General features: G+C 44.3%; 1 protein-coding gene across 1 annotated transcript in view; it reads right to left on the reverse strand.

Moving 5' to 3' along the window:
* Ptpn9 (protein tyrosine phosphatase non-receptor type 9) overlaps nucleotides 1–18,138 on the reverse strand; it is an 89,526-nt gene extending 71,388 nt beyond the window's left edge. The window contains exon 1 of the mRNA XM_028865056.2: nucleotides 17,784–18,138. Within this exon, the coding sequence (XP_028720889.1) occupies nucleotides 17,784–17,957 (174 nt within the window). The 5' untranslated portion in view covers nucleotides 17,958–18,138. The remainder of the gene's footprint in view (nucleotides 1–17,783) is intronic.
* Between the last annotated feature and the right edge of the window lie 641 nt (nucleotides 18,139–18,779).

An 18,779-nucleotide genomic window follows, 5' to 3' on the forward strand; every position in this document is an offset into this window, starting at 1 on the left:
CTCTGCAGACACCTGCACTCATGTGCACATTCCTAACCTACACAGACACACAGACAGACAGACAGATACACACACAGAATCTAAAAAAGTACAACTAAAAATAAGAAAGGGATGTCTTTACCGCTTTTCTTTGGATTTCTAAGACAGGGTTTCAGTATGTACCCCTGATGGCCTAGAACTTTCTAAGGAGCCCAAGCTGCTCCTCCCTCAATATCTCTAGGGTTGGAATTACAAGTATGTACAAGCCACCAGACCTTGCTGAGAATATAGATCTTCGTGACTCAGATTCCAAAATTGGCATGGTAACAGTATAGAGGTAGGTCTGTCTCAAATTCAAGGCAATCCTTGCCTCAAGCTCCGGAAAGCTAGCATTCTGAGCACAAGCCCACACTGAACTTCTCTCAGATGCCTGAGTGCTGCCATGAAGTGGCTCTTCCACTGAAGGAAGTGATAATCAGTCTTTCAAGTTCATGTGAGCAGAAATAATTTTTTTACAGGCAGGGTCAGGGTCTCATGTTGCCCAGGCTGTCTTTGAACGTGAGATGTACCTGAGGACGACCCTGAACTCCTCTGATCCTCCTGTGTCTACTTTGAGTACTATAATTACAAACATGGTCACCAAGGGGCCTTTTTTTAAAGACCATGATAAGTAAACTGGGAGTAATGGATCATGTTAGGGCCAGAGCCAACGCTGAGGCAACTTACCTGAATAAATGCTAAACCTGTTAAGCAAAGACTTATATTTGGCTTAAATTCAGAAATGACAACTGTTGCTAACTACAAAATTCTTCAGTCATAAATCATGACTGTTTATTAGACTACTAACATTTTCAGCCAGAATTCTTTGTGGAGGGATCTGGGCTGTGCAAAAGATGATGTAATTTAGCAACAGTCGAAGCCTCTGCCCACTAGGTGCCAACAGTACCCTCAAGTTCTGACAATCAAACACCTCTAGATAGTGACAAACAGAGCTTGAAAAGTTAAGTCACCCAAGTTGGGAATAACTAAGAAAATGGAATAAAAAATTTTCACAAAGTCTATTTCAATTATCTATGAAAGAGCATACAAACTGCCATTAATTATATGATTTGAATAATTTTATGCCAGCAGATGACCTTTGTAAAGTTTATATGAGCGGGGGTGGGGGGGTAGGGCTCAGTAGCAAAACATGTCCCATCATGTGCAACAACCCTGGGTTCAATCCCCAGGACTGAGACGGTGACTGAGTCAAAATCAGTTGTATCTAATAAACTGCAGAGACCACCATTAGCCACCAAAACCATACCTAGGCAATCAATAAAGAAATAAGCCAGTATGAAGACTGTACAAAGCCAGCATAAGACAGTAGAAAATGTACTGAGTAGAACACAAGGTACAAGCAGACCCTCTATCACGACCATCTTCTACATATGTATCACTAATGTATGGTACGTTATGGAAATATTTCTTTCCCATGGTTCTAGAGAAAGAACCCAGGACCACACTCATGGCAGGTAGGTACTCTACTACTGAGCTAGAGGCCCCCCCCCCCCCCGCACAGTGACTGTTAGAATCTTTTGAGGGGTGGTGGGGCAGGAAGAAGACAGGGTCTCCAGCCCAAGCTAGCCTTCAACTCACTATGTAGCCCAGGAAAACTCGGAACTTCTGATCTTCCTGCCTGCCTCCATCTGACAAGTGCTGAAAATATAGGCTCCTATCACCATGTCCAGTTGGACTAGTCTTACATCCTGAGATCAGTGTATTTAGTACTATTCTAAGCATATATACAGTACACAGTACTTTTTATCAAATATTTTCAATTCTTCAGAGAAACTTATGGTCACTGCAAAATAATAATAATTAAGGGCCAGAGAAGGCTCAGCGGTAAAAGAGCTCGTCAGAAGAGTCTGATGACCTCGTTCAATCCTGGAACCCACAGTGACAGCAGAGAACCAAATGCCTGAAAAGTGGTCCTCTGACCTCCACATACATGCCATGGCACACATATACCCACCCATGCTCACACACTTATCATACGCACACACAAGAACAAAATGTAAAGTAGGAGTGAAGAGACAGCTCAGTGATGAAGGGCACTTACTGTTCTTACAGAAGACGGGCTCACAACCATTTATAACCTCAGTCCAGGAGCTCCAACACCCTCTTCTGGTTCCCACGGGCACTAGACATGTAAGGGGTACAACAGACTTACAGGCCGGCAAAGCACCCATTCATAAAAATTTTTTAAAATTTGTTTTTGTTTTTCAAGACAGGGTTTCTCTGTGTAGTGCTAGCTGTCCTGGAACTTGCTCTGTAGCCCATGCTAGCCTTGAACTCAAGATCCGCCTGCCTCTGCCTCTTGAGTGCTAGGATTAAAGGCATGCACCACCACTGTCCAGCTAAAATGTTTTATTTTTTAAACAAACAGAAATAAAATTAAAAGGCCAGCCATGGTGCCTAAGGCTCCCCAGCACTTCAGAGGCTGAAGGATGGGAATCAAGAATTCTAGACCATCGGGGTGTAGCAGCTCATACCTGTAATCCCAGCACTCCTAAGGCCAAGTCAAACAAAAGGAGTGGCAGGATTTCAAGGCGAGCAAGCTCCAGGATAGCTTGGACTACACTGTGAGACTCCCCTCAAATAAAATAAATCCAACACTAACTTCCGGTTTCTATTTTGGTGCTGGGATAGAATTTAGGACACAGCCTATGATGGGGAGACCTCCAGCTCCAGCACTGCAGCTACATCTCCAACCTACCAAGTATCAGGTAACAGAAATAGCTGATTCCCAGCCCTCAGCTCTGAAAAATGCAAGCTAAATTACGTATTACAGGAATGTCTCCCCGTTTCAAAGGAGCAGGAACAGAAACCAGCAATTATCCAGTGTGGGGTAGATAGGCTGGGATACAAGGACAGATACAACCAAGGAGGTGGTTTTGTTTGTTTAGTTGGTTGGTTTTTGGTTTTTTGGGACTGGGTTTCTCTGTGTAGCCCTGGCTGTCCTGGAATTTACTTTGTAGACCAGACTGGCCTCAAACTCACAAAGATACGCCTGCCTCTAAACTCTGCCTCCTGAATGCTGGGATTAAAGGTGTATGCCAGGACCTCCTGTCCCTTATGTTTTTTTTTTTTTTTTAAAACAAGAGCCTCAAACACAGCCTTTCTCACACAAGGCAATTGCTCTGCCACACTGAACTACCTCCTATTCTTTTCTGAAGAGTTCTTATGTGGATGTGTGCAGTGGGAAAATATATTAACTAATCCAGAAAAATAAAATATGCTATCATATGAAATTTCAGAGCAAGGTGGTCAAAATAGAAAATGTAAATTTCTGATAAAATATCAGAGTTAGGGCTCAGAGTACTGAGACCATAATGAGCCAGCCTTTCTTATATAAAATGAGGCCTATGTCTTTTCCAAGAAAATAAAGCCAGAGTTAGAAAAGTTTACTCCAATATACTAGTCCCGCCGGGTGTGGAAGCTCACACGTTACTGAAGTTCTAGGAATTAGTAAATAATAGGTCACATTCTGGGAGAAAAACCTGTGGATACTTCATATTTACAAAACTACTAATTCCAAAACTTACACTTTGAAATTTAAGAGTAAAATTCTTATTCTTATACGCAAATACCATCTCACCTAATTGTTAATTACATATTTACTAACTGCAGTAATGACACTGATAATTTTTCACCTTTTCTTCCATTTCTTCCATTTCTTCCATTTCTCTCCTTCCTCTGGTCTACATAGTAGATTTCTCGGGAAAGCCTCAACTTAACATCATGAATCATTTGGTCCTTGAAGTCTGTTTCCTTCCAGAGGGACATATGACATTTAGCTGAGGACATATAACACTGTGGGAAAGGAAAGTTCTTAGCTACAAGAAAGGACAAGCCCCTGCCCTTGGGAAAAGGGCCAAAAATCTTTGAAGTCCTTTTAACAGCAGTTAAATATTTAACTTTAGCTGGCTGGTAGTGGAGCATGCCTTTTATTACAGTATTTAGGAGGCAAAGGCAGGCAGATCTCTCGAGTTTGAGGCCAGCATGAGGTCCAAGACAGCCAGGGCTACACAAAGAAACCCTGTCTTGAAAAACCAATAATAATAATAATATTTAATTTTAAAAGATTCTGTTATAAAGATAAAAACCAAAGTTTTAAAATTAGAATTGCTTTTTGAAAGCTAAACTATAAAGATTCAAAGTACCCACTGTCTGACATTCATAAAAGCCCACACTAGGGACTAGAGAGATGGCTCAGCGGTTAAGAGCACTTCCAGAGGTCATGAGTTCAATTCCCAGCACCCACATGGCAGCTAACAACCAAAACTCTCTGTAACTACAAGATCTGACACCCTCACACACACATGCATACAGACAGAACACCAATGCACATAAAATAAAAATAAATAAATAATTTTTTTAAAAAACCACACTAGGGCTAGGGGTGTACTTCAGAGGTAGAGAAACTGTCCAGAATACACAAATCTAAGTTCTATTGAAAATTCTGTTTAGATCTGTATCTGTTCTTAAAAATTAAGTTATTAGTTTTGTAGATATCCAGTCTTTTGAGTAACATATATTTTGGATATGAGCCCTTTATCTGATATGTAGGTCATAAAAAATATTTTTCCATTCTGTATACTGCTGCTTTGTCTGAATGATGATGTCCTTTGCTGTGCAGAAACTTTTCAGGTTTATTAATCATTGGTTTTAATAACTGTGATAATGGTGTTCAATCCATAGCATCACACATAAAACAAGTTAAAAACAAGACAAAACACTAAAGAGTTGGAGAGATGGCTCAGCAGTTAAGAGTGAGTGCTAATAAAGAAGAAAAAAAAGAGTGAGTGCTGTTCTTCTAGAGGAGCAGAGTCCAATTCCAATACCTCATGATGATTCACAACTGCCTGTAACTCCAGCTCTAGGGGATCTGATATCCTCTTTTGGACTCTTTGGGCATTCCACTCACATACACAAACCCTCCCTCTCCCTCTCCCTCTCCCTCTCTCTCTCTCTCTCTCTCTCATACACACACACACACACACAAATGCACATGATATATATATATATATACATACCAGGAATGATCTTTGGGTTGAAGACCAGCTTGGTCTAGCCAAGACTACACAGTGAGACCCTGTCTCAAAATACTAACTTAACTAACTAAACATTTTTTAAAAACCCAGTAAATATATTAAGTCCCAGGGTGAATACAAACAGTTATTCCTCCTTAGGATTGGTTTACATAACAAAATCCCCCAAATGAATGTATCAGTGGCTAACTTGATTGACTATTTACTATACAAGCATCACACTAAGTGCTCCAGTTGAGTCCTTTTTTGGTCCTTACAATGCTATGATATCAAAAATAAGGACTTCCTTTACAAGCTTTGCAAATAAATACTAATAGGTAAATTGTGGCAGTGACTTTTCAAGGCCAATCTGGGCCACAAAATGAGATGTCTCAAAAAATAAGCATGGTTGCACAAACCTTTAATACCAGCACTCGGAAAGCCCAGACAGAAAAATATGAGTTTGAGGCCAGTGTGATCTACTCAGCAAGTTCTAGGCCAAGATGGTCTACACACTGAGAACACTGGAGAATACTGGCTCATTTTTAAAGATCTGTAATTAATTAAAATTAAAAAAAAAAAAAAAACAACAAAAATCTAAGACTAGAGCTGAACTGGGGTGGCTCACGCCTTTAATCCAGCACTCGGGAGGTAGAGGCAGGCGGATGAATCTCTGATTCCAGGCCAGCCTGGGCTACAGAGTGACAGCCAGGACTACACAGAGAAACCCTGTCTTGAAAAGGTGTAGATTAACATTAGATTACATGTTTAGCATCCACTGGATCCTAGGTTCAATCTCTAGCACTAAAATCAATAATGAAATGAATAAACTAAATCACATGCTGGACATGGTAGCTCACAGTTCTTTGTGAGTTCTGGAGATCAAATCAGGCCCTCATGCTGACAAGGTAAACACTTTACTAAATGAGCTTCCTCCCCAACCCTAGCCCTTTTTTGTGAGACAGAATCTCACTATTTAGTCCAGGTTGGACTCAAACTCGTTCGTGGGCCACCATGACTTTCACAGTGTATTTCAGAGACAGTCTCACAACTGTCCTTACAGACAAAAAGTATAACTAAACAAAGGCCACTTAACTTCTGTCAGTTATACAAAATGAGAATAAAGGTTAACAGAGATGTACAGAAATTAGCATTTAGGGTGGTGGAGAGATGACTCAGCAGTTAAGAGCACTGGCTGCTCTTCCAGAGGACCCAGGTTCCTAGCATCTACACCACAGCTGACTGTAACTCTAGTCCCAGCAGATCTGACACCCTTTGGCCAAGCCAGCCTGGTCGATATAGGAAGCTCTAGGGTGGTCAGTGAGACCCTCTTTCAAAAGAAGCGGGGGGGGGGGGGGGGGGGGGGCACTGGAGAGATGGCTCAGTGGTTAAGAAAACGAGCTGTTCTTCCAAAGGACCTCGGTTCAATTGCCAGTGCTCACACAGCAGTTCACACCTGTCTATAACTCTAGTCCCAAGGGAGCCAACATCCTCACACAGATATACCCCAATGCACATAAAATAAAAATAAATAAATAATTTTAATAAGCAAAAGGGAAAAAAGAAATTATCCTTTCACACCAACACATTACAAGCCTATTAATTAAGCCTTATACATTTATACATAAGCATATCCAAAAGATGGCTATTAACACAAAAACACACCTTGACTTTTAATTTGAAGAGGTAATATTCATTACATTAGGCTCAAAGAACAGCTATTTCTATTGTGTTAAAGAAAACAAAACATGGCTGTGATCAAGGCCACACCTGACACACAGAGCGCCAACTCCACCCTAAGGACCAAGCTTGTCCAAGAGTAACAGTATAGCCGGGCGGTGGTGGCGCACGTCTTTAATCCCAGCACTCTGGAGGCAGAGCCAGGTGGATCTCTGTGAGTTCGAGCCCAGCCTGGGCTACCAAGTGAGTTCCAGGAAAGGCGCAAAGCTACGCAGAGAAACCCTGTCTCAAAAAAACAAAAAAAAAAAAGTAACAGTATCAAGCACAGGCTTCTGCTGCAATGCACAGCGCTCTCTCTCTCTCTCTCTCTCTCTCTCTCTCTCTCTCTCTCTCTCTCTCTCTCTCATCTCTCTCTCTGTCTTTCTTCAGGTTTTATTTATCTATGTGTATGGGTGTTTTGCCTGCATGTATGTCTATATATCCCTAGTGAGCCTGGTGCCTGAGGAGGCCAGGAGGGCATTGGTCCCCTGGAAGTGGAGCTGCAGACAGTTGTGAGACGCCATGTGGGTGCTGGGAATCAAACCTGGGTCCTCTGGAAAGGCAGACAGTGCTCCTAACTGCTGAGCCATATCTCCAGCCCCCTCTCCCTTTTTTTTTCTTGTTTTGAAATAGTTTCCCATCATGTTGCCCAAGATGGTCTCAAGCAATCTTTCTACCTTAGCCTATCATGTACTAGGGGTATAGGTATTAACCACAATACCCAGTTCAACGTCTAAACTTTATAAACTTTGTTTTAAAACAAGGTCTTATTATATAGCCTAAGCTGGCCTTGAACTCATAGCAGGACCTCCTACCTCAGTCTCCCAAGTTCTGAGATCACAGGCAGGTGCTACTGTGATCAATTTTATAAAACTTAATTTTCTTTATTTTTTTGTCGGGGGGGGGGGGGGGGAAGGGTTGGTAGACAAGGTCTCACTATATAACCTTAGCTGTCCTAAAACTCTATGTATACCAACCTGGCCTTATCTTACAGAGATCTGCCAGTTTTACTTCTCCAACACTGGGATTAAATGTATGCAGAACCACAGCCTGCAATAAAACCAGACAGGGTCTCTCTATGTAGTCCTGGATGTCCTGGAGCTTGCTATATAGATCAGGCTGGTTTGAACTCACAGAGATCCTCCTGCCTCCTGATTCCCGGGTGCTGAAATTAAAGGCATGTGCCACCACCGCCCAGCAATAAGACCATATCTTAAGAAGCATTATTAATGGGAAATGACTGAATTGAGTAGTAACACTTGTTACTCAAGCCTGAGAACCTGAGTTTGGATCCTAACACATAAAACTCTGGTCATGGCTACACAGATGGCTCTAACCTTGGCACTATGAAAAGTGGAGGAGGGGGCTGGAGAGATGGCTCAGAGGTTAAGAACACTGCTTGTTCTTCCAAAGGTCCTGAGTTCAATTCCCAGCAACCACATGGTGGCTCACAACCATCTGTAATGAGATCTGGTGCCCTCTTCTGGCCTGCAGGGGTATGTACAGGCAGAACACTGTATACAAATAAATAAATCTTTTAAAAAAAAAGAAAGAAAGAAAGAAAGAAAAGTGGAGGAGCATGAAGCCATAAGGATCACTGGGGATTACTGGATACCAGACCAGGTCCAGATGCGAGAAGAGATCCTGTCTCAAAGGAAAACACGAGGAGTGATAGAGCAGGATGCTCTAGCTTCCCCATGTGTGCATTCAAGCATGTACATGCATACACATATGTACATACTATTGGAATTCCTGGTCACTCCCCCAGCTACATGACCGCACATGCACTATCCAGTAGTCAAGCAAGAGACTTAGTCATCCCAGGGCCTTAGTCCTAAGTAATCCACATGCTGCATGATCACGTAATTTGTGCACAGCATGATACACACAGGGTATGCGTATGCATGGCATAGCTACGTAAGCTCATATGGGCATGTGCAGGGGGAACCTATAAAAAGCAGGTTCCATCTATCCCTCCCCTCTCTTCCTGCACGATCTTTCAATAGGCCCTTCTGTTCCCTTCCCTTAATAAATTCTTATAGTGGGTTCTGTTGTACCTCGTGGCTTTTCTCCCATGGTAAACAGCTCCGCATAATAAATAACACATATCACACACACTCACACACACACACACACACACACACACACACATTATCAAAACCAAACAAGTGTATCAATAAATACATAAACTCCCAAAATAGCTGTTTTCTATGTTGCCCACTGCGGTATCTGAATAAACTAGCCACTTGCTTCATAAGAAATAATGAAATTAAACAGAATAAACACTGGTAGTGGAGACAAAATAACAGACATGAGTAGAAATTACAGTTCATCATTTGCTAGTTAACTGATCTTGGGCAATTTTCCTCTTTCAGTCTGAATTTTGTTTGCAAAATGACAAGATTTAATTCCAGTTTCCACTGGGAGGATTAACTATATGAGGAACGCCTAACACACATAGCTTTTCTGCCATCTAGCTAAGATCAACAGAGAAATAGTCAGCAGAGTCTGACCCAGAGCAGAAGCTCAGGAAGAGTTACTCTTATTATTCTGCTGTTTTTCACATAAGCTCCTTAAAGATGTGTTTTCCTTATAACCTCGCTGTAGGCTCAGTACTGAGGAACGGGAAAAATGAAAGCAAGAAATAGAGGCAGGGGAGGAAGCAGCTCAGGAACAGGCCTGAATTCCACCTGCGGGCAGCAAACACAAAGTGCTGAGGAGAAGCATGCATGCCAGGGGAAGCCACTCACTGTGAGCCTGATGACCTAAGTACAAATTCCCAGACTCACATGAAAGCCAGACACGGCAGCGGATGAAGCTGTAATGGCTGCACAATAAAGGGAAGATGGAAGGCAGGCAGGAGACTCTTGGGAGTTCGGAGGCCAGTCAGCCTGGCCTATGCAGTTGGCTGCCAAAAGTCCTGTCTCAAACACACTGGGAAAGAGTGAGGAATGATGACCTGAGGTTGTCTCTGGCCTCCAGATAAGCCATGGCACATACCCCACGGTACATGCATGCCCTTACACACACACTAAATATACACAATACAAAATACACACAGAATGAAATTTTTCTAGACAGGGTTTCTCTATGTAACCATTCTGCTATCCTGGAACTCACTTTGTAGACCAGGCTGGCCTCAAACTCAGAGATTCTCCTGCCTCTGCCTCCCAAGTGCTGGGATTAAAGGTGTGCACCACCACTGCCCAGCTACAAAATAAAATTTTAAATAAGTAACAAAATAAAATGAAGGCAAAAAAAATACCATAATTACAAATGAGGATTTATATCCAGTCAACACATGACTATAAAGGATAATAGAACTATAAATTTTTTTTTTTTTTTTGATTTTTCGAGACAGGGTTTCTCTGTGTAGCTTTGTGCCTTTCCTGGAGCTCACTTGGTAGCCCAGGCTGGCCTCGAACTCACAGAGATCCGCCTGCCTCTGCCTCCCGAGTGCTGGGATTAAAGGCGTGCGCCGCCGCCGCCGCCGCCGCCGCCACCACCACCCGGCTACTATAAAATATTAATAGCTTTCTTTTTTGCTTTTTGACACAGAGTCTCATGTTATCCAGGCTAGCCTCAAATTTGAGATATAGTTAGGGTTAAAGTTGAACTCCTGATCCATCTGCCTGTTTCCCAAATGCTGAAATTACAGGCCTGTGTACCACACCCAACTGTAATGATTATTATCAAAAAGTTTATCAAAATTTTAAAAACTGAAAATGACAGGGCTGAAGAAATGGCTTGGTAATTAAAAGCAGGTATTTTTCTAGCCAAGGTTCAGATCCCAAAACCCACTTTAACAGCTCACAACCCTGTTACTCCAGCTCTAAGGGGATCTGATGCTTCCGTTCTCTTCCAGTATCTGCACAAACACACACACAAATAAAAGTAGGGGGTAGGAGAGGTAGCTTGGAGGTTAAAAGCACTGGCTACTCTTCCAGAGGACCTAGGTTCGATTCCCAGGACCCATATGGTGTCTAATAATTGTCTGTAACTCCAGTTCCAAGGGATCCGATGCCCTCCTCTGACCTCTGCAGACACCAAGCATACACATGGTGCACATACATACAGGCAGATAAAAAACCCACACACAAAATAAAATGAGTAAATCTAATAAAAATATTTTAAAATCTTTAAAAAATAAATCTTTAAGAGAATATATAAATAAGTAAATACAATTAATGGTCAGGGGATGTAGCTCAGTTAGTAGTATTTGTCTAGCATGCATAAGCCCTGGGTTTGATCACCAGCATCATAACATATAAAATCCTACATGGTGACTCACAACTGCAATCCCAACACTGAGTAAGTGGAGGCAAGCCGGAAGATCAGAAACTCAGGGCATTCACAGAGAGGCCAGACAAGGCCACTTGAAACTTGATTTCAAAAATATCAAAATCAAAAGAAAGTAGGGGGAGGGGACTAGGAAGATGGGTCAGTTGGTCAATGCCTGCCTTGCAAGCACAGGACCTCAGTTTCATCTTCGGAACCTATGTAAAACTCCCAGGCCCTGGAGCACACACTTACAATCCATGTGCTAGGAAAGCAGGGACAAGAAGACCCTAGGGACTCACTGGCCAACTAGTGAGTCTAATTGGTGAGCTCCATGCCAGCAAGAGACCTGTCTCAAAGAATAAGGATGGTGTGGTGGTTTGAATGATAATGGCCCACAAAGGTGCATATATTTGAATATTAGGTCCCCAGCTGGTGGCACTGTTTGGGAAGAATTAGGAGGTGTGGCCTTGATAGAGAAAGTGTGACATGGGAGTGGGCTGAGATTTTAAAAGAGTTCTGCAATTTCCAACGCTTTCTGTTGAACCTCACTTTGGATCAGGATGCTAGCTCGCATGCTGCGGCCTCCATTCTTCTGCTCTGCCTTCATGCACTCTGACCTCTAAAACCATTAAGACAAATTAAACACTTTTTTGTTGTTGTTTCCTTTCCGCCACTGCCACCACCACCACCACCACCGCCCAGCTAAACTGTTTTTTGTTTTTGTTTTCGAGACAGGGTTTCTCTGTGTAGCCCTGGCTGTCCTGGAACTCACTCTGCAGACCAGGCTGGCTTCCACCAAACTCAAAGATCCACCTGCCTCTGCTTCCCAAGTGCTGGGATTAAAGGCGTGTGCTACCACTGTCCGTCAACACTCTTTTATGAATTGCTTTGTCATAATGTTTTGTCACAGCAAGTAAGACAGATGGCATTCCTAAAGATAACATCAGAGGTCATCCTTGGGCCTTGTACACGTACACACACACACACACACACACACACACACACACACACATGCATTTTCTCAGTAATTTTTTTTTTTTTTTTTTGAGATAGGATCTCTCTACATAGCCATGACCGTTCTAGTGCTGGCCTTAAACTCAAAATCCACCTACCTCTGTTCCCCAAGTGATGGAATTAAAGGCATTAGTCACCACACCCTAGCTAGCTTCTAGCTTTTAATCCCAATGTTCAGGAGGCAGAGGCAGGCGGATCTCTGAGAATTCCAGGACAGCCAGGGCTACACAGAAAAACCCTTACTCAAAAAAAACAAAAACAAAGAAATGGGGGGGGGGCTGGCTTGGAACTCCCTTTGTAGACCAGACTGGCTTCAAACTTACAGGGATCCACCTGCCTCTGCCTCCCAAGTGCTACAATTAAAGGCATGTGCCATCACAACAGGTTTAAGTTTATAAAAACAAAGTTTTATCAAATGCTTTTTAAAAATGTATTGTCTTGTTTGTTTTTTGAGACAGGGTTTCACTACCTAGCCCAGGCTTGCCTCCAATCAGTCTTCCTGCCTCCGACTCCACAGTGCTGGGACTGCAGGCCTGAACCACCAGCCCTGATGGACAAAGAGTCTAAGAGGACTGCTACTTTTCTTTCTTTCCACAAGTATTTCCTGACCATTAACTTTTAGCCTTGCTAGGCAATTTGTTATGATGGTGAACAAAAGCAAAATGTTTCAACTCTTGTGAAGTTCATAGTCATGAGATCAGGGAAGTACAAATGCATGATAAACGACATCAAGGGCAGGGAGGTAAGTAAGAGAAGTTAAGGGGTCTAACCTAATTGAGAGCTAAGACTATCCACCACAGGAAGGTAAAAACTGAAAGGTAAATGACCAGGACTGAGGTCAAATGAGAGCGGTTTCCAGAAGTGGAAAGCAGTGTGTATGGACTCGGTAGCAGGAGGAAGCACAGCAAGAATGGAGAGCCCTGTGGCTGGTATTTCTGAGGCAGACAGCATGAAGGGCCAGAGAGATGCTCAGCGTGTAACAGTGCTTTCTGCTCTTGCAGAAAAGGACCTGAGTTCGGTTCTCAGCATCTGCACTGTCCAGCTCATAACCACGCAAAACTCCAGCTCCAGGGTATCTAACTCCCTCTTCTAACCTCCCAGAGTGCATGCGCAAACGATACAAACATACATATAAATAACAATACATCTTTAAAAAGTAAAAGAAGTAACGTGTGAGAAGTAGCTAAGGCTGTCCAAAATCTGAAGAAAAATGAAAAACTCTTAAAAGGCTATAGAACATGCTTTTCCCATGCAAGGCCCTGGATTCAATCACCAGAACCATCAAAACAAAACAAAATACTCCCTTCAGTGCTTATCTGGGAGGCAGGCAGGGGAAAATGCGATCAGACTTACAATTTGACTTTGGCTTCTCAAATATAGATGGATCCAAGAGGAAAATAAATGTTAAATTTTAAATAAACTCTTATTAGGATACGACTATAATTTAGACTAGGTGGGTTTGATCACAGTGATGGTGACAGATTGAAGCTGATAAATTCAAGAGATACTAAAGAAAACCAATGATACCTTTTATACAGGGATAAGAGCAACAAAGTGTCCAAGATTCCGACTGGCATGACTACAGAAAGACATACCCAGGAGGCAGTAGTCCTCAAGTAGCTGGGAAGCAGTTGAAACGTTTCAAAAAGATGAACACTCCCCACCCCACCCCACCCCACCCCACCCCCACCCCCTCCCTCCCTCCCACCCACCCACCCCTGAGTATATGCTAAGCCAGTGTAATCTATTTCCTTACAGAACAGGGTTTCATGACAGAGTATAGCTCATCACAAGGCTCTGGGTTCTATTACCCTTTCCACAAAAAAAGTTAAGAAAACAAATAGAAATAAAAAATAAGAACCAACTAACCCCAACAATTTTCTTTTTCTTTTTTAAAATCCCTTTTTATTTTTTAGAACATGGTCTTACTATGCAGCCCTGGCTGGCCTGGAAGTCATTATGAAAAACAAGCTGGCCTCAAACTCAAGGAGAGCCTCTGTCTATGCCTCCCCAATGTCGATTTTTTACCACGACTGGTGCATGCTTTCAATCCCATTACTCAAGAGGCAGAGGCAGGAGAAACGAGTTCAAGGTCAATATGGTCTAAAGAGCATGTTCCAGGAGAGGGCTACACAGAGAAACCCTGTCTCCAAAAAAACCAAAAAAGATTTCCTTTTATGCTAATGGCACAAGCCTATAATCCCAACACTCTAGAAAAGTAGGATGTGGCTAGGCATGACAGTACACATCTTTAATCCCAGCACATAGGAGGCATAAACAGGTGGATGGATCTCTGTGAGATTAAAGCCAGCTTGCTCTACACAGCAAGTCCACACCAGGCAGGGCTACATAGGGAGACCTTGCCTCAAAATTAATTAATTAATTAGCTAATTAATTTTAAAACTTCATGTTTTATTGAAATAAAATAAAAGACTAGGCCGGGTGTTGGTGGCGAATGCCTTTAATCTTAACACTTAGGAAGCCGAGGCAAGCGGATCCCTGAATTCAACCTGGTCTACAGAGTGAGTTCCAGGACAGCTAGGGCTATACAGAGAAACCCTGTCTAGAAAAACCAAAAAAAAAGAAACATTTGTATTTCAACATTTTGGAATGACTAGAAAATTTGTCATTGGGAATCAGGCACAATTGTTTGTTTTTGTTTTGTTTGGGGTTTTCTTCTAGGTCAAGTTACTCAATTTCATTATTTTTTTCTCTTGTGAAGTAGAGAAAAGAACCTCTAGTTACAATACTAATTCTGTGAGTTGAATGCTCTTATTCAATCCTTTAAGTATCTACTTTTCTTAGTTTTATATTTTTAATTTTCTTTCCAATGACACTGATGCCTTTTTTTTTTTTGGAGACAGGGTGTCACTATGTAGCCTTGGCTAACCTGGAGCTCACCATATAGACCAGGCTGGCCTCAAATGCACAGAGATCTGCTTGCCGACCTCCTCAGTTCTGGCTTAAATACATGTGCAACCAAGCCCAGCAGAGTCTCCTAAGGACCAGGCTGGCCTCAAAATCACTACCTAAAGCATAGAGGATGGCTCAGTGCATTAGAGTATATACTGCTCTTCAGAGGACCCAAGTTCAGTTCCCAGCACCTACTACATCAGGCAGCTCACTACTTCCTCTAACTCCATTTCCAGGGGAATCCGCTGTCCTCTTCTGAACTTGGTAAGCAACTGCACTCACACGTACATGTATACATATAAAAATAAAATATTAAAAACAAATCACTAAATAAGCTGGGAATGACCTTGGGCGTCTGATCTTGCCTCCTCTGGCCAAGTGCTGGGGTTACAGGTCTCTGTGCACACCACCACACCTTACTGAGGCCTTGAAACTTCAAATGTGATGTACCCCAAAGGAAATAAAAAAAAAAGCTGTTCCTCTAAAACTAATCAAATAAAAAAAAAATCTAATAGGAAGACAGAAGTTTGTAGGTCACACAGAGTGAGAACTTGTCTTAAAAAGCTAAAAGAAGTTAACTTTGATAAGGCCAACCCACTGCTAGGTCTCATTTCTGCTCTCTTCCACTTTATCTACAAAACCAAACTCTCCTCAGCCCATAGCAACATTTATTTTATTCTATGAATGAACACTTTCTGATTCTAAAATCAATAATAAAGCCAATTAAAAACTAAAAAGGAAAAAATAGTTGTCTCTGGATGTCTTAGACATAATCAATATCCAGTTTTAAAAAGACTTCTATGGTCAACAGGATTTTTTTTTTTTTAATCAAGAATGGAAAGATAGGGGCTGGAGAGATGGCTCAGTGGTTAAGAGCATTGACTACTCTTCCAGAGGACCTGAGTTCAGTTCCCAGCACCCACACGGCAGTTTAAAACTGTAACGCCAGTTCCCGGGGACCTAAAACCCATGGCAAAACACTAATGCACATAAAATAAAATAAGAATGGAAAGATAATAACAAAAATGGGTATTGGATTTTCAACTTTTGAAAATCCTGAGTATACTGTGTGACTAACACAATATATTTAGCCCTCACTACCGTATACATAAACAGGTAGTCAGAGAGATGAAAGACACGGGCCTACCCTCAGTGAGCCTACAATCTTGTAAGTGAAGGAGAATGGTAAATAAAAACTGCTCTGAATGCAGGGATATGGCCCTGGATTCAATCCTCAGAACTGAAGAGAAGATGGCAGGGTACTACTTAAAGTGGGATCTGTCATATGATAGAAACATACTCATCTTAAGACCATTTTGGGAATGAAAGAAAAACAACGAAAGTACCGGGGGAAAAAAGTCACTCGGGAAGTAAAAAAATAAAAAGAAAAAGAAATCAACCTAACACATAAATAGATCAACCTAATGCATTAGTACTGAGGCATATCCCCCCTCTGGGAGAGGGGGCTCCTTGGCCACCGGCTTGCTCCAGTGTCTCACTTAGCGTTTTGAAAACACCCAGCTGTGTCAGCCGGGCGCGGTGGTGCACAACTTTAATCCCAGCACTCGGGAGGCAGAGGCAGACGGATCTCTGTGAGTTGAAGGCCAGCCTGGTCTACAGAGCAAGTTCCAGGACAGCCAAGGCTACACATAGAACCCTGTCTAACCACCCCCACCAAAAAAAATCAGGTCTTAAATAAAGCCCATTAAACCAATATTAGTTTATCAAAAGAGACAGTCTCCCCTCTACAGACTGCTAGCAAATATGGTCCTTGTGAACAAAGGCTAGAGATTGTGAAATGGGTTTCCAGCATGCCTCACCTTTTCCTCTTTTTTTCTTTTCCTTACTTTTTTTTTTTAAGGTACTACCAGACTATGGCCATATTTGAGCACAGCTATGTTTGGGAATGAGCAGTTCCATGGAGAGAGAAGCAAGAAGCCAGCCGGTGGGGTTCCGATCTCATCTAGCTGACTTTCCTACCTTCCTCAGAAGCAGTCTGGTGTTTCCACAGCAGAAAAATGGGGTGGAAAGTTACAAGAGCGCTAGGCTTCTCTCTTACCGAATCCCCTCAAAATGATAATGCAAACCACTCCTTTCTGGAAACTTAAGGTCATAAGCTTTAAAAAGGGACAATGGAACTCCAGAAAGATGGAGACAGTCAGATGGGGTGGGGGCAGGGAAGTGAGGATGAGGGGAAGAGCCTAGCCTGGGAAAGCAGACTACGGAGGTCAAGGCCAGGGAATTGTGGAGCTATAGAAAAGGCAGATCTTTCAGGATCTGTCCAAGCAGGCCCGTCACAGCAGTCTGGAAAGCATGAAGGGGCTCCTTTGAGAAACTAGGGCACCTATTTACCAGCGCTACCTCCCCCCTTCTTGGGAACGGAGATGACCACCTAAGAATCCTCCCCCAAATGGCTTTTCTTGCCCTTGAGAAACAACTGACCCTCAAGGAAAGAAACAAAACCTTTGTAAGAGAGAAGGGCCGGGGGGCAAGGTGTTCTGCGATCATCCCGTGGGGAGCCTACCCCAGTTCGGGGAACTTTAATATTCACTGGAACAGAGCGGCCGGGTGGGGGTGGGGAGGCGGAAGCCTCGGGGCATAAGAATCTCAGAGCCAGGGGTCCCGCGGCTCCCGGGATGGGCAGGCGGCGGCCTGGGGCGCGGTCTCCGGCCGGGGAGGCCAGCCTGCAGGCCTGAAACGTGAGCAGGAGCGCGGAGGGCCCGGGGCGAGGAGCGCAGCCTGGCGAGCCGAGGCCGGCCTAGGCCTCGGAAGCTCGGACACACCCACCGCAGCGGCCGCGCTTACCTGCTCCTCCTCGGGGGTCAGCTCGGGCGCCATGTCCGGCCGGGGCGCGGTCGCCGGCTCCATCCCGCCGCCTCCGCCGCCGGGGGGACAGGACTGGTCCGCGAGCGCCGGAGCCCGCTGCACTCGAACTCCGCTTCTGCGGCCCGGCGCCTCAGCAGCTCTCGGCCGGCTCATGCATGGTGGGACCCGGGCGGCCCGACGCCCGCGGCGGCTGCCAACGCCGCTCCTGCTGGCTGCGGAGACTCGGCTGTCGCTCCCCCCGGGGAGGAAATGCCTCCTATTTTCTTCACTCCTTTCCTCACACCACCCCTCCTTTCCAGAGGAGGGAAAAAGTGCAGGCGAGGAACGAACAGCAGTTCGGGTTTTGGAGGTTGCTTTTTTTTTTTTTTTTTAAAGGAAATAATGAAATCGACAACTTTGATCCAAGCCCCCCGCGAAGGCTCCTGGCGTTAATTTCCAGAGGGCCGCCGGCCTCCGGAGCGTCTTCAGCACCGTGCGAAGCTCGCTGGCCCAGAAAGCGCCGGCGCCGGGGGACCGCCCAGCCCGGGCGTCCTCCGGGATGCGGGCCCTGCGACCTGCGCGGCGGCCTCGCGGCCCAGTTCCTCAAAAGCCGCGGCGGCGAGAGGGAGGGCGGGCGCGAGCGAGCGAGGAAAAGGCGTCCCCCTCCCGGCTCAGGGCCAGCGCTGCGGCCTGCGCCGCGTCCGCCCGAGCCCCCCGCGGCTCCATTGAGAAACTGAGCATCTCATTCACAAACAGGCGCCGGGGAGGGCCGGGCCGAAGGCGGACGCTGTCCGAGAGGGGGAGACAGAGAGGAGCTGGGAGGAGGGGAGGCCGCGCGGAGTGGCGGGGGAGGGGCTGCGGAGGACTGGAGGCGACTCCCCTAGGGGAGGGAGAGGAAGGCCGGATTGTGAGTTTAAAAGAATCCAAAATTAGGGGATGACGGGCACCCTTCCCGGCATTCACAGGCGGCTACCACCTCTATTCGTGAGGAACCCA

The sequence above is a fragment of the Peromyscus leucopus genome, chromosome 7, assembly GCF_004664715.2.
Source record: "Peromyscus leucopus breed LL Stock chromosome 7, UCI_PerLeu_2.1, whole genome shotgun sequence".
NCBI lineage: Eukaryota > Metazoa > Chordata > Mammalia > Rodentia > Cricetidae > Peromyscus > Peromyscus leucopus.